Here is a 17,036-nt window from a genome sequence, read left to right as displayed (position 1 = left end):
CAGTTGTGGTATGGTTTCAGTTAGTGATCTGAAGCCTGTTTTAATAAAAGGTTTGTCTTGTTCTTGCCATTCAACAAAAATGCAGAGAGGGTGAATGGGAAAGAAAAACTCAATCTCCCTCTAAGTTTCCTGATGTTTTGTTGTTTTACATTTCTAGATTTTCACATACTTATTTTCTGTATAAAATTGTATTTCTCTTTTTGCAAATACATTAACAGATTACAACTAACATTCATCCTAGCTCTGTAATACTGTAATAGATGTAACCATCTGAGCTTTAATTTGAATGTACAAACAACTTTATCATGCAAAGCACAAATCCAGGAAAACTGGGGCAGTGAAGTTTGGAGTCCATTTATCAGTTCTTAAAACAACCTAGTCTGCTCGAGTCACTGATACTGATTTTAAAGAACACATTTAATATACTTAGAAATATGCTAATTTATTAAGTAGAGAAAGCAACGATAGTTTTTTTGTCCATTTGTCCACTCTTGTAAAATAATCCCCTCCCAGCTCTAGTTCTTTTTAAGTGCACAAATATGAGATTTCATTAATTCACTATTGGAAAAGTGTATACATTTGAATTTGAAAGGATGGAAATTTTTTTTAAACTATCCGTTTAAATATGTCCTACCTAACTGAACTGCCAAATTAACAGAACAAAATAAAAAACTTAACTCTTGCCCACCACCACCTGCCTCACGACTGTATTGATATATTTCACGCCTTTGTTATGACCCTACAGCCTATATAGTGCCGCTAGAATGCACTTTGGCCTTTAGCACTGTAGAAGTTAAAGATACATTTCCTCTTCATACACAAACACACACACTCATTTGTAAAGCAATCTTTATTATTAATTCACATAATTACCTAACCTTAACTGCACACAATTAAGTGTCTAACCTCAACCTTTATAATTAGCCAAACGAAAGTTAAACCAAATGTTAACCCTCAACTCTTTGTCAGGCCTTTGTGTGTGAGAAAGTGATGACATCTATACACCCACCATACTATAAAACTTTAACCAGTGCTCGCAATGTATAGCCACACAGTATCACACACACACATACCTGTACAGATGGCTTTATAGACATTAGCTGTCCAGTTCCCTGAGCCCAGGCACACCGCTTTTCTGTTCCCCTGGAGACTGTAACCCTGACGACAGGTAAGCAGGCAAACTGAGGCTTGTGGCAAAGCCCTCTTCCCGCAAGCAGGGGGCGAAAGCAAGATGTTTGCCACGGCCACAATGGGGGGACAACGAACCTCTGAGGAGAGAGAATGAAATGAATCTGATAAAGTTGATTTTGTTTCTTTGATCTGCAGACCAAACCCCAAAACTTTTAAAAGCACCTAAACACTGTTGCATTTCTTTTATCTTTTGTTGATTTTATTCTATTCAATTAGTACTAGACTAAAGTGTACATCTTTTAAAGAAAACTTTAATATCTTGGTTACATCTGGTAGAATAACTATCCTATCCTTCATTGAGTAGAAAAGCTGTTTTTGTTTGACTATTTTTAGTTCTAATTTAACACATGAGAAAGAGACAAGCATGATTAATTTAAGAGCACCCACAGTTGAAATTATTTGTCAGGTAGTTACCGCTAAAGGAAAGTGCAATGTGCAAATTTGATACATTTTTATCGTCCAACAAAATATAAAACAAAAATATAATACAAAAGTAATTTGGTATTTTCAAATGTTTTCTTGACAGTGTAGTTGTGGAATCAAAAGGTACTTTAATATCAGTACTGCATTGGGCATATTCAGCAATTAATGTCCATTACTGAAATCCAGTTGCACTCAGTCTGGACAAAATAGGAACAGGTCTGGGAAAATGCAGGTTTCCTGGAGGCTTATGAGGGTCTTTTTGGGACACAGACATTTTTGGGTTTGACTTGAAGACATTATTTTCCTTTTTAACTCACGCTTCACTGGCTTTTACTTTTGAACTATTGTATTAAGGAACAATTGACAGACAGGGAGATTTCAGTTCGATGAAAATAATATCTGCATTCACTGAGGCAATCTTGTTTCACCACAGAGCAAACAAACACTAAAACAAATCACTCAGCTGCACAGCCGCCTTTAGAGCCCACTTTACTGTGTTAAAAAGTAACATCAGATTGCGGGGAAGCACCGAGATGGTCAAACAAACAAGCTGTAACTGAGTCAAAGCACTGGGGGAAAGAGATGGTAGTTATCAATAAACTGAGGGAGTTTTCCGGAAACACACTGGTTGAGTGTTTAAAATAGAGCAGCTAGCTGGTTGGTTGGCAGTGAGTCAAAGCAGACTGGAGCGATAACCGGAGGTTTGTGGCTAAATACTCTCACAATGTCCCTTTCTTGTGTGCTGCTGTCCCTGACCTGAGTACTCTCTGTGGCAAGCAAGAGAGTATGTGACTATTTTAACTTAACGATCACTTTTAAAGTATGTGGTTAATGCTGTGTACATGTGTTTATTTGGTGAGTGTAGTAAAGCTATGAGAAAGCAGATGTATCTTGATGATGATGTAGTGTGGTTTCACACAAATACACACAATATATATTTAACCACTGTGTAAGTGTATGTTCACGTTTGTGTTTACATATGTATTTAAAACCACGTACACTGAAATGTTCAGATTATATGTTATTTTTGAATCATGTCATAAATTATCTAGCTGTGTCTTCAGCTAGGCCAGATTCAGTAAGCAGAACCTAGACAGATAATATAAGCTTCCAAATATGATAGCCATGTTGCAAGAACAACTGCTGCTGGAAACATTAATTGTGTTTGTTTGATTGAACAAGGGGCTGCACAATTTATCTTGGAAGATAACACATATGGAATAACCAAACAAAGAATTCTAATTTATTTCCGCAGATGAGAAAACAGCGGGAAATTGGATAAGGATATGACATGTACAAAAAAAATAAAAAAAATTAAAAAAAATTAAAAAGATGAATTCTCTAGGACTCTAGGTAGTGTGATTGCACTGTCGAAAGTGTGACTGTTTTTTAGCAGATATCTACCATGATGTTTGCCAAACTGACCATATGTAGTAAAGAGCCACAGAGTACAAAGATTACTTGCTTTTTCAAAATGCCTTTTGTGCAATAAAAATGAAAATTAAATTAAAATTAAATAAAGTCTTACTCTTTAGAATACAAACCAAGACTGCTGTTATCCACCAATTAGGATGCTTTTTTCACTTGCACAGGTGCCATAATTGTGCAATCTTATTATCTTTTTTTTCTTTCAATTTCTTTTTTAATTTGGGAACACATTTTGCTTCTAGATAATAGGTATTAAGTCGGAAATATCCCTAACAACAAATGTTTTTTAAATACATTTTCATACACAAAACAAAAGCAAAACAATATACTACATGCCTTTTTTTACATACATTCTTGAGTTACAAATTAAGTTTAAGGCTCTTAGCATATCAATTACACTAGCAGATGGTAGAGAGGTGAAGGACTTAAGGCTTACCAACACACCGAGGTTGGGGTCCACTCCACTGGGAGTTGGCCTGGCAGATGAGTCGGGATTCTCCCTCTAGCCTGTAGCCTCGTTCACAGCTCACCTGACACTCTGCCCTGTAGGAGGCACTGCCATCATTGCACCTCAGAAAGCCATGTTGGGGTCGAGAGAGAGGTAGGCAGGAACGTACTGTGGTTTGGAAAAATCATGTTTGTGTTATGTTAAGATCTGTTTTGTGTAGTTTTTGTTTATTGTTTACTGTTTCCAAATCATAGACAGTACAGCAACATAGCAGGAAAGCCTGGAAGTCATAAAACAGATGAGACACAGATTCCAAAGCAATAAACAGTACTGAAAAAAAAATTTGCAAATATAATATTATTGTTTGTTTCAGTCAATATAGAAGCTTATAACAATATGACAAAACAAACTGCACATTATTATACAGCAGATTTTACTGTAATTGTTAACTAATCTAAATCTTAATTAGCTAATTCAGCAAACTCAAAGAGTTTCTTTCAGACTATTATGTAGTTATTTACAAATGTTTTTGATCTAGCTTGGAGGGCAAACTAATAAACACCTGTAGTGTATATAAAGCGAATAGGAAAACAGGAGATCTAAAGCAGGAAAGTACAGCACTGTATCATCTTTAGCTATAACCTGGGGGATATCGTTTAACCTCTAAGTTAGAGTGTTAGAGTCCCCAAGAAATAAAAGAAAAAAAAGCCTGTCTGTGTCTGTTCTGAGTTTAGTCTAAAAAACAGTGTTCAGTGTGTTGTTTCTCATCACCACAGATAAAAAGACAGGCGTTCCAGAGAATACCTGAATTCCTTCAGGGCTTAACTAGCTGGGAGGTCCTACTGTACATTACGTGGCAAAGACTGAATGATGTGCATCACATACTAGCAGATTTATGCTCACAAACCCAGGAAATACAGTATATACCCAAAGCCCAAACTATCTAAATCAAGATATTCCCTTGAATATTCAGTATCTTTCTGTTGTTGTCCCTCTGTTAAACTAGTATTTTCTTCATTAATTCCTTGACCTTTTGAAACCTGTTTTAATTCCTTTTTTGCTGTCTGCAAAAAGTTTTTTGAACTCCCCCACACTCTTGCTCTCCTGAACTCCCACTCCCTTTAAGTGAATCGTCCCTACTTAAACATCTGGTCTGGCAGAGAGCAGTAGCCTCCTAGTGTTAATTTCTTGCTCAGTCTAAACACAGTCTAAAACTCTTCTGCATCTTCCTATGCACTTAAATCTTTTCTGCTCATTCTCGCACTTGCATCTCGTGAAATATGAACACTTTTCTGATAGGACTTTGCTTTGATGTTTTCTCTTTGACTTTGTTTGCCTTGTACCTCAATTGTAAGTCACTTTGGATCAAAGCATCTGCTAAATGACTAAATGTAAATGTAAAATGTAAACACATGATCTCAATACATAGCAAGAAATATTACATGGGATTAAATGCTGGTTGGACACCAGAGCAACAGGTTAAGTCAATATGTTAATTCAATGTAGTAAAATGTTTAAGAAGATTTAAAATCATCAAAAGGGAGGCAATAGGTGTTTTCTAAGTGTTTTCTAAAGGTCACACAGTTCATTAATTTTACTGTATGAGACAGGTGGTGTGGAAAATGCTGCTGCTATTAATCACATAAGCCTGTATATTTTTATGTAAACACAATACAACCAGGAGCATTATTTTGTTATACAATATTGTGCTCAAAATGCAAGCTAATACAGAGTCTATAAGCAAATACAATATGCAAAAAGTTTGTAATTTACATATACTGGCTACAATTGGAGCTGGACACAGGTTTGTTTTAGCAACCTCAAGTAATCAAGAGGTTTGGCAAAGATTGGGATAACTGACAGCCTAGAATCAGAAACTGACCGTATTTCTATGCTTATGTTCTTTCCCAGCCAATTCAATTTAGCTTAATTGTCTGTGGTTCTGCCTCGATCTTTGTAATATATTTACAATAGAGTCAGTAGGTAGAATGATAAAAGGAAATAAATGAAAAGAGGAATAAACCTCCCTCATGTTCAGGACCTTAAGGTTTGAGTTAAGAGTTCTCACAATACATCAATGCCCTTTCCCCAGATGTAGATAACTTCTACTTTTTTTTAAAAATTAATTTGAAGGTCAGTTTTGTTTCTCTTTTATTTTATTTTTTAAATAATGTGGATATTTTTTCCAATGTGAATTGCTCAAAGGAGAAAAAAAAAATCTTAATATTTATATTATATTGATATTTAATATTATGTATTAAGAATTTATTTTAACACGGGAAATCATTATTTGGTTAGAATCAAAACAGCAGATGTGAAAAGTGCCTCAGACCAAATTCTAAACCAAAATGTGGTCCACCCAATAGAGCTCAGGGTGTAGATGAAACTCAACCATGGTATGGTTCATTTCAAGCGTGAAAAAATAAAAACTGATCTGATGCATAACACAAATATTGCAAACTGATTTGATTTATAGTTTTTGTGATCTGTTGCTCCTCTACTTAAGAGCCTAGGCCAACATGTTGCCCTAACGGTCACAGGATTTTACTAAATAGGTGTCTCAGGTCACCAAGACTTGATTACCAAAAACTACAAATATCACTGGATTCTAGTTTCTCAAATGCGATATTTTCAAAGTATAAATATCTTTGAACTCTGGACTTTCTCTGGATGTTTTGAAGATATCAGTTTGGGCTCCGGGAAATAATATAAATAAATATTAAACAACATGGGCTAAATGTAAAGCAAGATTATCAAACAATCTAACAAAATAATTAATTATTAGCTGGAGCTCTGTTCTAAATAAGGTCACATATTATAGGCAGTGTGAAAGTTGGATTCTGTAACCACTGAAACCTCCTCACCTGTGCAGGTCGCAGGCGACCCTGACCAGGTTCCATCAGCCTGGCACAGTCTGATGCTGGTTCCCTGGAGGTCAAACCCTGGTTGGCATCTCACACCACAGGCTGCATCAAAGTGGTTGTTGCAAACATTTTGAACAAAAAAGCCATATTCTGGGGGAGACAGTGCCGGACAGTATACCACTGGGAGGAAGAGAAGGGAAGGGAAGGGAAGGGAAGGAAAGAGAAGAGAAGAAAAGAGAAGAGAAAAGATTTCATTTTAAATGTCCCTTTATTGGAAATTACAAAGACAAAGCAAAAGTCAAAAATCAAATCTCTATCAAATCATCACTCATGAAACGAAAACAAAAATGTAGAGAGATACAAAAAGAATAACAAAAAACAAAGCCTGTCTGGCTGACACACAGAAACCAAACTCCGGTACTGGCCCGAGCCCCACACTCCCAGCTCCCCCACACCAACAGGCAATACCCGGAGAAAATGTGCCTATACCTAATCACCCCACTATCCCTCACAAAGGCCAAGAAGCGTTGAGTGTGACCCACAGCCGTACAGCAGGTTCTGTTCAGTATAAATTTTGAAAAAGGTGATTTTGGAGTGAATGTCAATCAGGCCTTGACCCCCTTCAGCCAAAGGCAGGGAGAGAAAGATTGCCTGGACCAGAAATGACCACAATGATTCTCTGGATGGTGGATGTTCGTGGTGTCATGGCAATGAGTGTGTGCCACAGAGTCAAGGCAACCAAGTTACTGGAAACAAGAACTCCCCCTATATGACAACTGATGCAGCAACCATTTCCATTCCAATTTTTCCTCTGAATATCCTCAGAGCCAAGAAAAACTCCTAGCACTATCAGTACAATCATCCCCCACTAAAGTCCTCCAGGCAATCTAGCCACTGGCTGACCTCCCCACTGTCCCACTAGCAAGGCCTCGCTCTTTGCCCAGTTAGGTTTGCGGAAGTAGTAGTAGTCCTGCTCCCATCTTCACCATGCATTCAGCACCATTATACAACAAATGTAAACAAGCTAAAAACCCATCCCCAATACCAAATGCCTTAAGTGCAGAAAATAAATGGGAATGGTCAACCCTATCAAAAGCTTTCTCCTGATCTAAAGAAAGAATACCCCCATTGACATTTGAAATATTACATACGTCAATCAAATCATGAATACTCGACACTATGATCCAATTGTCAGCGGAAAAAGGGCAGAATAAAAATCCACTTAAAAATCCACTGCATGACGTCGCATGTCAGTTGGGCTAGAGGTCACCCTGCCTCCTGGAAGTTTGAGACAGGTCATCTGCTTCTTTTGGGCCGGTGATTTCTCCAGATAAGAGAAGAAAGACCTTGGGGCATCCATGTGTTCTAGTTGGAGGAGGTGAGACCTTACAAGGCTCGACTCTCTCGTGCAGAAAGGTGCTCAACTCTAGCCTCTTTTCCTGCAGCAAACGACCTGTGGCAGAATCTGAGTCTCCATGTAGCTCCTCTTCTTTGTTTTTATGTCTGCCTTAAGCTCCCAAACTTCCGTCTTAATCTTAGCAGTGGATTAAGATATATACTGTTGGCAAAAAACTCATATTTGTGCCACTTCGCCACACCTTGCTAACAAGGTGGTGATCAGTGAAACCCACTGGACTGATGGTACTGCTAAAAAATCTAGAATTCAAACTTTGACAAATATAAATCCTGTCTAATCTGGCTGCGCCCACCCATGTGTACTGTCTAGCTTGTTAATGTTTGACCCTCCATGCGTCTAACAGATGCAGATGGTTAATGGTGCAATGGAGAATCCCCACCATAGATAATTGCATCATGCTGGTACTTACTTATTTTAGTTTATTTTTCAGTAAAGTAAAAAAATCCTCTAATAATAAGGAGGTGGCCTTTCCTCACCTGTGTGGGGGATAGAACAACTACATTTTCATTTTTAAAACTAAATAAAACAACTACCCCTGAACTAAAGTTACTGCCATGACTAAAGAAACATCAACCCCATTCTACGTCATCATCTGAAACAGTATGTGTCTCTTGCAAAAATAGTACATCTAGTATCCTCCGTGAAAAAAATTAAAGCTCTTTTATATCTGTCTCTCCCTCTATTAATGTTTAAGGAGCCTATTTTGAGGTCCTGCATTGGAAAGTCAGAAAAGAAGGACAAACAGGATAAGCAGAAAACAGTGTGGAAAGGAAAACACCCTGGATGTATGATCATGTTACTTTGACAACATCATCTTTCTGGAGTTTTATTTTTAGGTGTTTTTGTTCTATGTTTCTTAAGGCGTAACCATTTCCTCTCATCTAAAAGGACAAAACTAACCAGTTTCATAAGTATTCAGCAGATCTAATGAACTTGTCAGTATCACTGAAATGAAGTCTGAAGTCTTTCACTTTAACCGAGTTTTTGTATGTTTCATTGAGACAAATCATTAATTTCCTCTAGGGAGTAGAGGTCTGCTTTTCTATTGGAAATTTAACCAATAGAATGTCTGATTCAGTGTCATACTCGCCTCAGAGACTGCACATGCTTCTGTTTGGGATCCTTACATCCTGTACACAAACATTTTGTGTACTAAAAACTGTAATTAAAGATATCTCTAATTACATTTCGACTGGTTAGTTGAATGGCAACTAATGGAAAACTAATTTAAGATATCTTCATATCAATTCTGACTATTTGTAATTTGAATTCTAGATATCTTTAATTGCATTGTGACCATTTTAGATATCCAAAATGATATCACAAACATCAGTGCGCTGTTTTGGCATATAATAAATATCTGCAATATATTTCCAACTAGTGAAAAGTGAAATGTAAGATATCTGTAATTACATTTTGTTATAATTTCCCTTTAACATATCAAAAATTTAATCTTGACTGTGGTGCAGGAAGGTAGAGCGGTCATCCACCAATCTCAAACCAAGTTGTTGGTTCAGTCCCGGGCTCTTCTGGTCACATGTGGAAGTGTCCTTGCTATATAAGTGCAGACCATTTACCATTTACCATTTATTAACTTAGTTTGAGACATTCAAATAGATTCTAAAGATATTGTGTAAATGTGCCAAATTAAAGATATCTTTAAATGAAATTATGACTAGTCAAATTTTATTCAAGATATAATTTAAATGTTGACTAGACATAATGTAATTAAAGATATCTGGAATTCACATTACGGTTAGTCGGAATTGAAATGTAACAAAACATACCCGAACATGCAAAAGCAAAACAATAGAAAGTAAACAGAGAAAACCTCCCAAAACTTTGTGCCTCTCACACGCCCTCCGCCCTCATTCGCACTCACGCTCAGGCGGAACTCCCAGCATGCAATGGAGAGAAGAGAAGTGAAGAGAAGAAAAGAAAAAGTTAACAAAAACAATAACAATGGACGGTTACAGTTATTGACAGTAATAGGAAAACGAAAATTGCCAAATATCAGAGGAAGGACGAAAAACTTCCAGTGTATAAAATTATTCATTAATAAATCATTGTGATTAGATGAACTGCTGCATGGCAATCATTGGCTTGTTCTTTATAAAATGGGAAGACCAAAGAAATTACTGGAAACAAAAACCTTGATACAGGATGCTCCACTCTCATCCTTCTTTATGCAGTGTTTTTTGTTCCAGTTGACTCATCAAATATCACTATATTTACCAACCCTCCTGGTTTCCTTGGCAGCCTCGGATTTTTACTGACCTTACTTAATGGTTTTATTGACCACAAATCCTTCCACATCTCTTCTTGTATTATAGCAGTACATAATTTCCAGCTTGTAGCTGGATCACTACACAATTCTTCGTGCCTTCACTGACTTTTTCGTACACAGTGAGATGAATTGCTACATTCTATAAGTAAAAGGAAGATTTTTATTTCCTAACATAGAGTATTAGATGTTGTCTGTAGACGCTACTGTGCAACACAGTGTGATTTTTCCTGACAGGGGCCACTATTTGTGACTAAGAAAATTTGAATTTCGTCATCCCACTGTGACTTTTCTTTTCCCCTCTTCACTAGTTTAGGTTAGTTGAAAGTCACACTGTAATGCCCTGAGGTCAAATTAGAGTAGCAGCAACAACAGAAGCATTAACCTTACAACTTTAATAGCCCTCTTGTTCTTTAAAAGTCAAAAGCCCATTTTCCTATAACCAAAGCATTAATATTTCTGTACATGCAGAGCATTTATTCAAAGTGTTACATGGTTTCTAACTGTGTTATGAAAGGGTCATCAAGAATTATATAATGACAAGTTAATAATCTACTCAAGCACATACTCAAGTTATGATTGTGAGCTATTTTGAATTTTTTGTAATTTCTCTTAGTGTCAACTTTGATATAAAGCTGTCACTGATATTATTTGAGGCAACATTTGGTAAGGCCAGTAATGTGATGCTGATTTTCTTGAAATTGCTGTTTGAAATGTGACAATTTTCGATCTTAAGTTCAGCCAAGAAGATAATTGGTGCTGGTTCAAGCATGATGTGAACTCTGCAGTTAGTAACTTAACTGCAGAGTTCAGATCATGCTTGCTAAAGTTAGAAAAGGAAAAACTACTTATTGTATAACTTTTAAAAACAGCAAACATTATTGTACATACTTTCATAAACTCGTCTGTCAATTCCCTGTAGAAGGTGTCACAAATAATTTCGAAAATAAACACACTCTGGGGATAAAACCCATTAGTCTAGATGTAATGCAGCTCATAGTGTCATTACGAGATCAGTTGCTCTCTTACCCTGACAGGTCATGCCTACTGGCTGATAGCCCGACTTGCAGATACAGTCACTGAGAGAGGTGCTGCCAGGCTGAGAGGTATGCTGAGGGTCAGGGCATGACAGGCAAGTGCTCAAACCTCCTGGTGTTCCCTCAGGTTTGTAGGTGCCAGATGGACATGCTGGTAAAAGGAAAGCAGATTTAGTTTGAAATCACAAAATTGTTCTGTATAAATATATGTTAAGTGCAAAGATTACAGCTGCATGGAAAGTTTGAACAATAGTAACAGAATGAAGTCTTGCTATTGCCCCCAAAAAGCTCCATGACTGAAACAGAAAAAGAGCTTTACAGATTTGTGAGGAAACTTTGATCATATTTATGTCTGGAAATTTAGTAGTGGAAAATGTTTCAAATGGTTCACTGGCTACTTAGGTAAAAGACAACAGTTATTTTTCAGGATTTTTCAGTTAAGCAACTTACATATTCCAAGTAGGGAAAACATTTTGTGGCAGCAAACACCATAGAGCCTTGTAAATACAACTAAATGTAATAATAAAGGAAATGTTTATGAGCATCTTAAAACAGGTATGGTTTACGTGTGAAAACAACTGTGCTAGATCAATTAGATCAATTCCATGCACACACAGACAAAATACAGAGGTTCTGCTACCAGCACCATCTGAATCTGGACTTCTAGAGTAGAGAGAAAACATTATACAATCTATCACACAGCATTTATCTGGGTTGAAAGGTTTAAAGGTCACTTTCACGTGGGAATAGCCATGAATTATAGATTACCTGATTAAAACTGCAATCAGTGATGTAATTTGGTAATTTAATGTAAGTATAGGTTTCTGATGTTTAAATTAGATCCAAAATGCAGATTATGATCATTCGATTTATGTTATTATCAAGGACAACAGCCACTATCAGCCATTACATGGACAGTTTCACAAAAACAACTTTCTGTGCTGATAATCCCCCATAATTCACAGCAATTACTGGTGCACTTAGAAAGGTAAGTCCTAGTCAGTAGCTTCCCAAACTCCAAGCAATTTACTTTTTTACCAGTGTTTATACCACTTTAAACAAAACATTAAAAAAATACATACACACATTACAGCCACTAAATCTTTGATGACTAAAGCTCTTAGCTACAGTACAGTACACACGATTCACACCAACTGTTTTACCATCAAGTTCCTAGTCATGATTAAGAAAACCTTCTCAGTAATTACAGTGCAATTGGCTAAATCATGTTTATGGAGCAGTGTTTACAGTATGATGACTCAAGATGACTGCATGTTACTCTCAAACACTTAAGACACATTTTAGCATAATATTCTATGTCATTTGAGTTTTGTAATACATTTTGAATAAAAAGTTTAATAAATTGACAAACTGAAACATTTAAAAACCAGGTTCAATTATAAGCTGTGCAGTATTTTGCGACAGAAAATCAAAAGTACTAATATTCTGCACAACTCATTTACTTGCTGCTAGGCCAAAGGCCAGGTGTGAATTCCCACTGCTGAGCCAATGCCAGCTTGGCCTCTGACCACACTCACTCTCTTTTTCCCTCCCCCTTAGCTGCAGCAGGTCAGCCAAGAGATGTTAACCGACTGTAAAGCAAGTGCTGGCTGCTGGCACTGAAATGCACCCAGTAACCCACATCAAACACACATGCACACTTAACTTGTTATACCTGCTCTGGTTCAGTGTTTGTGATAGTCTGTCTGCAGTGTTCATTTAATAACAAAATCAGAAACTTCATCCTGTGTCTTTTAAACTTGGAGGACCACTCTTACATCAGACAGAACAACGACATGGACTTTTCCGTTTTACAGCTTCATTTAAAGTTTACAGGAAGCCTACTTATTTTTAATGTGAATAGTAATTCACCCAGAGCACAACAGTGGAAATACAGAAAATGTCAATTCCTGGCAGGTTAAATGTGCTGGCAAATTGTAATGTACACAGACAGATGCTTGCTCACATACACAAACACACTCACACAAAGAGTATAGAAATACTAGATCTGGTTTCTAAATTAGGGCGCAGGAGGGACCGAGTGATGACTAGGAAGGGATAAATGATGAAAGAATGAGCATCTATGAATCTATATTAAAATGGAAAAGCTGGAAGGTGAACTGGGAGAAAACTGTGTGAATTTCCTTTAAAATGTATTACTGCTCCATGACTTGAGCCTAAAGACAGACCCCATACTGAAACTAACTGTTTGGATCTTTCACCGGTATGAGTTATGCAGCAGGCAATAGTCTTGTTTTGGGTACTTACTGCCTATGGCTGCGTAACTAACTCTGCTGCACAATACCCTTCACTCAGAGACGAAGTGGACTGTCAGCAGCCAGATGACCATAAAACAGAAAGAGTCTTCTGTCTGGACTGGCCATGACCATATGTCCAGACAGCAGCTGGTCAAAGAAATGCACTGTATGGTGTAATGACCTTAGGAGAAATGGAGAAACTCCTGATAATAGGATATATTTATTTAAAGTTACAGCAAAATGTATCCTACAATCCTAATATCTGATACTGAATTTAGGACTTTTGTGCTTACTAAACATCTTTATAACATCTAATGAAAAATATTGCATTTAAAATATTTCTTAATGTGCTACTGTACATTGCAGAAAAATATGTGCTTGCTGTGACTTTTTACATATAATTTAGCACAACCAAATAACTAAAAACTGAACTTGTATAAACCAAAGACACATAACTAATAAAAGAGGTAATTTACATGAATGTCATAGCTGTCATTACACTTTAAAAACAGGGGAAAAATACTCCTAGAATTAAAGAGGAAATTACAGTACAAAGTAAAGACACGAAAAAACTAAGAAAAGGCCAGTTCATCTGTTAAACTTTTTTCTTCTAGAACGAAGCAAATCTTTGAAACTTGCAACTATAATTGGTCCAGGAGCCAAAGTTACTATCACACGAGAATCTCATGTCTCTGGGGGAATGCTGGGTTCGATTAGCCAGGCCTAAAAACAGGCTGGGACGGAAACGATGAAAGCAGATCCAGCAGGAGAGCAACAACATCTGCCTCCTTAGCCACAATGACAAACAGAAAGACAGAGATAGAGGTTTTCATTTTAGTGGCACATATTCTACACAGACCAACAAAATGCAAAGACAAAATGCAATCTATACTCTACACTCTATACTCTCATGCACAGAGACTGCTTCCCATTTCAATGTATAAACCATGTTTCCAAAAGGAAGAACCAACTAGAAAAACAATTTTCATTCCGTTCCAGCTTGAAACAACCTGAAACCTAAAAATAAGCTTGCAAATAGATGTTTGGTTATCTCAAAAACTATTATAATTATACCAAATGTCAAAACTCAGCAATCAAAACTATCAAATACTGAAAGGTTAATAACAATTCTTGTTTAATTGTTTTTATTCAGCCTTTTCTATATCGGTCTAATAGCAGTAAATGTTAAGAGAACATAAGTGTCTCTGTGAAAAAGTAGATAACATTATGGGCATTATTTGCAAAGCAGACAATAAAAATAACAAACATTTGTGTGACCCTATAATACTTAAGATGGCATGAGCCAATTCTGTTTTTCCTGCTGTCTTCAAAGCCAACCAAAAGAGACACTGGAAGTCCAGCAATACTGTAAACAGGCCGCTAAATCTGGACTGAGGCCAAGCCACTTGTGGTTGAGGGCCCTCTCACACAAAAAAATGTTGTTAAGTCCAACCTTAAATTCCAGGGTTTTCACTGAGAAAACAATGTTCACATACAAAGAAATGTTCTACTTTTAACTGACAATTTCAAGCACACTTGAGGTGCAAAAATGAAAATGGACTTTTACAATGTATAGGACACAAGAACACACACATATATTGAAGCAAGAGGTTGACAGAGTTTTTCATTTTTGTTAATATATATTCTCAGCCAGTACACTATATGCATTTCACACTGGACCACCAGGGAAGAATGTAAAAAACATAGTAGAGACCAAGTTGGATGATTTAGTGTAGTTAGTGTTAGAGGCCTAAACACATGAGGAGTGATTGAAAACCACATCTGCCTCCAGCTACAGACATCCCCCCACACACACACACACACATACACAGTTATTACATATTAGGTTGCCTTGATGGTGAACCACTATTCCAAGTGCACTACCATCTACCAAAATATAAATCACAATGTGAATGTGATGGAAAGCTTTCGGCAAAGAAAAGTGAAGATGTGGGGTCCTACTGTATACAGCACTGATACCATAATTAATGGAGCCCTCCCAGCAATAATTAACCTACAATTTCTGCTATTTATTATGAAGCAGGAAGCGTTCAGAAGCAGGCATCACAACAGGATCCACTGATAAAAATCATTCACACAGCTCACAGCAAGTTGTCAACTGGTATAGTTTTTACTACACTTTGCCCCTTAGGGAATCAAACCATCAGCTGCAATGAGACTGTTTCTGCAATAATATGCGTCACAGGAACTTTTATTTCCAACCTCAATAATGTCCTGAAAGCATAAAATGTTTTGAATATCAGGAGGCTCACTAAAGTCTGGTCTGCTCTCTAACTGGATTTTAGAGTGATACAGTGTGGGGGTGACAGTGTATGTGGCTGCTGCATAGCCGTTGATCTACACAGTCTCAATGACATTGGAAAGAGATCCCACTGGAACCCCCATTTCAAAGAATGTGAAACTTCTGTAATGTGATGCAAGGCAGTCTTTGGATAGGAAACTAAGAAAGTCCAATGGTTACTCATCTGCTGTTTGCCTGCTAATTATTCAATCTTATTCCCAAAGGAGAATGACTTCACCAAAATTGCTAGATATCTCTTATAGATTCTCAAGGACAAGGAGACTGTCCTATTTGCTAATTACAGACTCCAGAAACAGTGAAAATCAGTGGGAGAACATTCTGAACAACTATACACACACAGGTTGGTCTCTAGTCTGGTGTGCTTGATTACAGATGTCAGTGTGCTGAGAAGGTCTGGGATACAAGGCTGTGGTATGATCTCAGTACATCTGGGACAACGTAGCATAATATTGGGAATGTTAACACATATAAAGAAAAAGGAATCCTGGTTTCCTATGCTCTACATATTCTTTCCAGTTGATAAATTACTGTTTTACAGTGTTGTTTAATCAAAGTTACTTTTTAATATCACAAATGTGCATCAAAGATCTTAAAAGTCTGAACATGATCACATGATCTGATGATTACATTATTAGACGTTCATACACAAGTTTAAATACAATTAACTCACACAAATGCTCATATTCACACCCTAAACAACACACACTTCTATCAATTCCCACAGCAGAATTTTTATTTCATGGTGGGAGTTCAGAGAGCCATCATACTAAACAGATTTACTGGCAGGATGCAAGCCCACCCATTTTGTGTGCTTGTGTGATTTGGTATTGCTTTATTGTCTGCTTGTTAATATATCATGTCTACATGAAGCAGACACAGCACAAAGATGACATTTTACAATCAAACAGACTCAGAGAGAATGTCTGTTCTGTCGAGTCTACATGGTCTTGTTTCAACCAAACACAAGAATTTCAGGCAATGAAGACACTGTTGTGTCAGAATAGGAGCTCAACAGTAATTTGGAGAGAAAAAGAAGACATAGAGAGACAGATGTGTCTCTTCCAAAAACCTGGCAGCTGCTGTCTTTCTCCATTCTTAGCCTGTGACCTTTGATGGTAGCATGTGTCCCTCTTCACCACCTCCCTCCAACTAAAGGGATTTCAGTCAACAGTTCTCTCTCTCTCTCTCACACACACACACACACACACACACACACACACACACACACACACACTTACACACTTACATACATACACTGTGAACAGATCAGAAAGTGAAAGGAAGTACAAGAGAGCTGAAAGACCTCTGAAGAGTGTTACTGAAAAAATCCAGAGACAAATGAGGGTCACTGAAACGGATAAAC

At 37.1% G+C, this 17,036-nt stretch overlaps 1 protein-coding gene across 2 annotated transcripts in view; it reads right to left on the bottom strand.

Moving 5' to 3' along the window:
* svep1 (sushi, von Willebrand factor type A, EGF and pentraxin domain containing 1) overlaps window positions 1–17,036 on the bottom strand; it is a 90,139-nt gene that overhangs the window by 36,965 nt on the left and 36,138 nt on the right. For both annotated transcript variants that reach the window (XM_067523673.1, XM_067523674.1), the window contains exons 4-7: window positions 11,085–11,243; window positions 6,355–6,534; window positions 3,479–3,658; window positions 1,074–1,268 (exon numbers count right to left, since the gene is read on the bottom strand). In XM_067523673.1, coding sequence (XP_067379774.1) covers window positions 1,074–1,268; window positions 3,479–3,658; window positions 6,355–6,534; window positions 11,085–11,243 — 714 coding nt within the window. The remainder of the gene's footprint in view (window positions 1–1,073; window positions 1,269–3,478; window positions 3,659–6,354; window positions 6,535–11,084; window positions 11,244–17,036) is intronic.

The sequence above is a fragment of the Channa argus genome, chromosome 12 (assembly GCF_033026475.1).
Source record: "Channa argus isolate prfri chromosome 12, Channa argus male v1.0, whole genome shotgun sequence".
Lineage (NCBI taxonomy): Eukaryota > Metazoa > Chordata > Actinopteri > Anabantiformes > Channidae > Channa > Channa argus.
The sequence above is the reverse complement of the archived record's forward strand: the minus strand, read 5'-3'. Positions and strand labels throughout refer to the sequence as shown.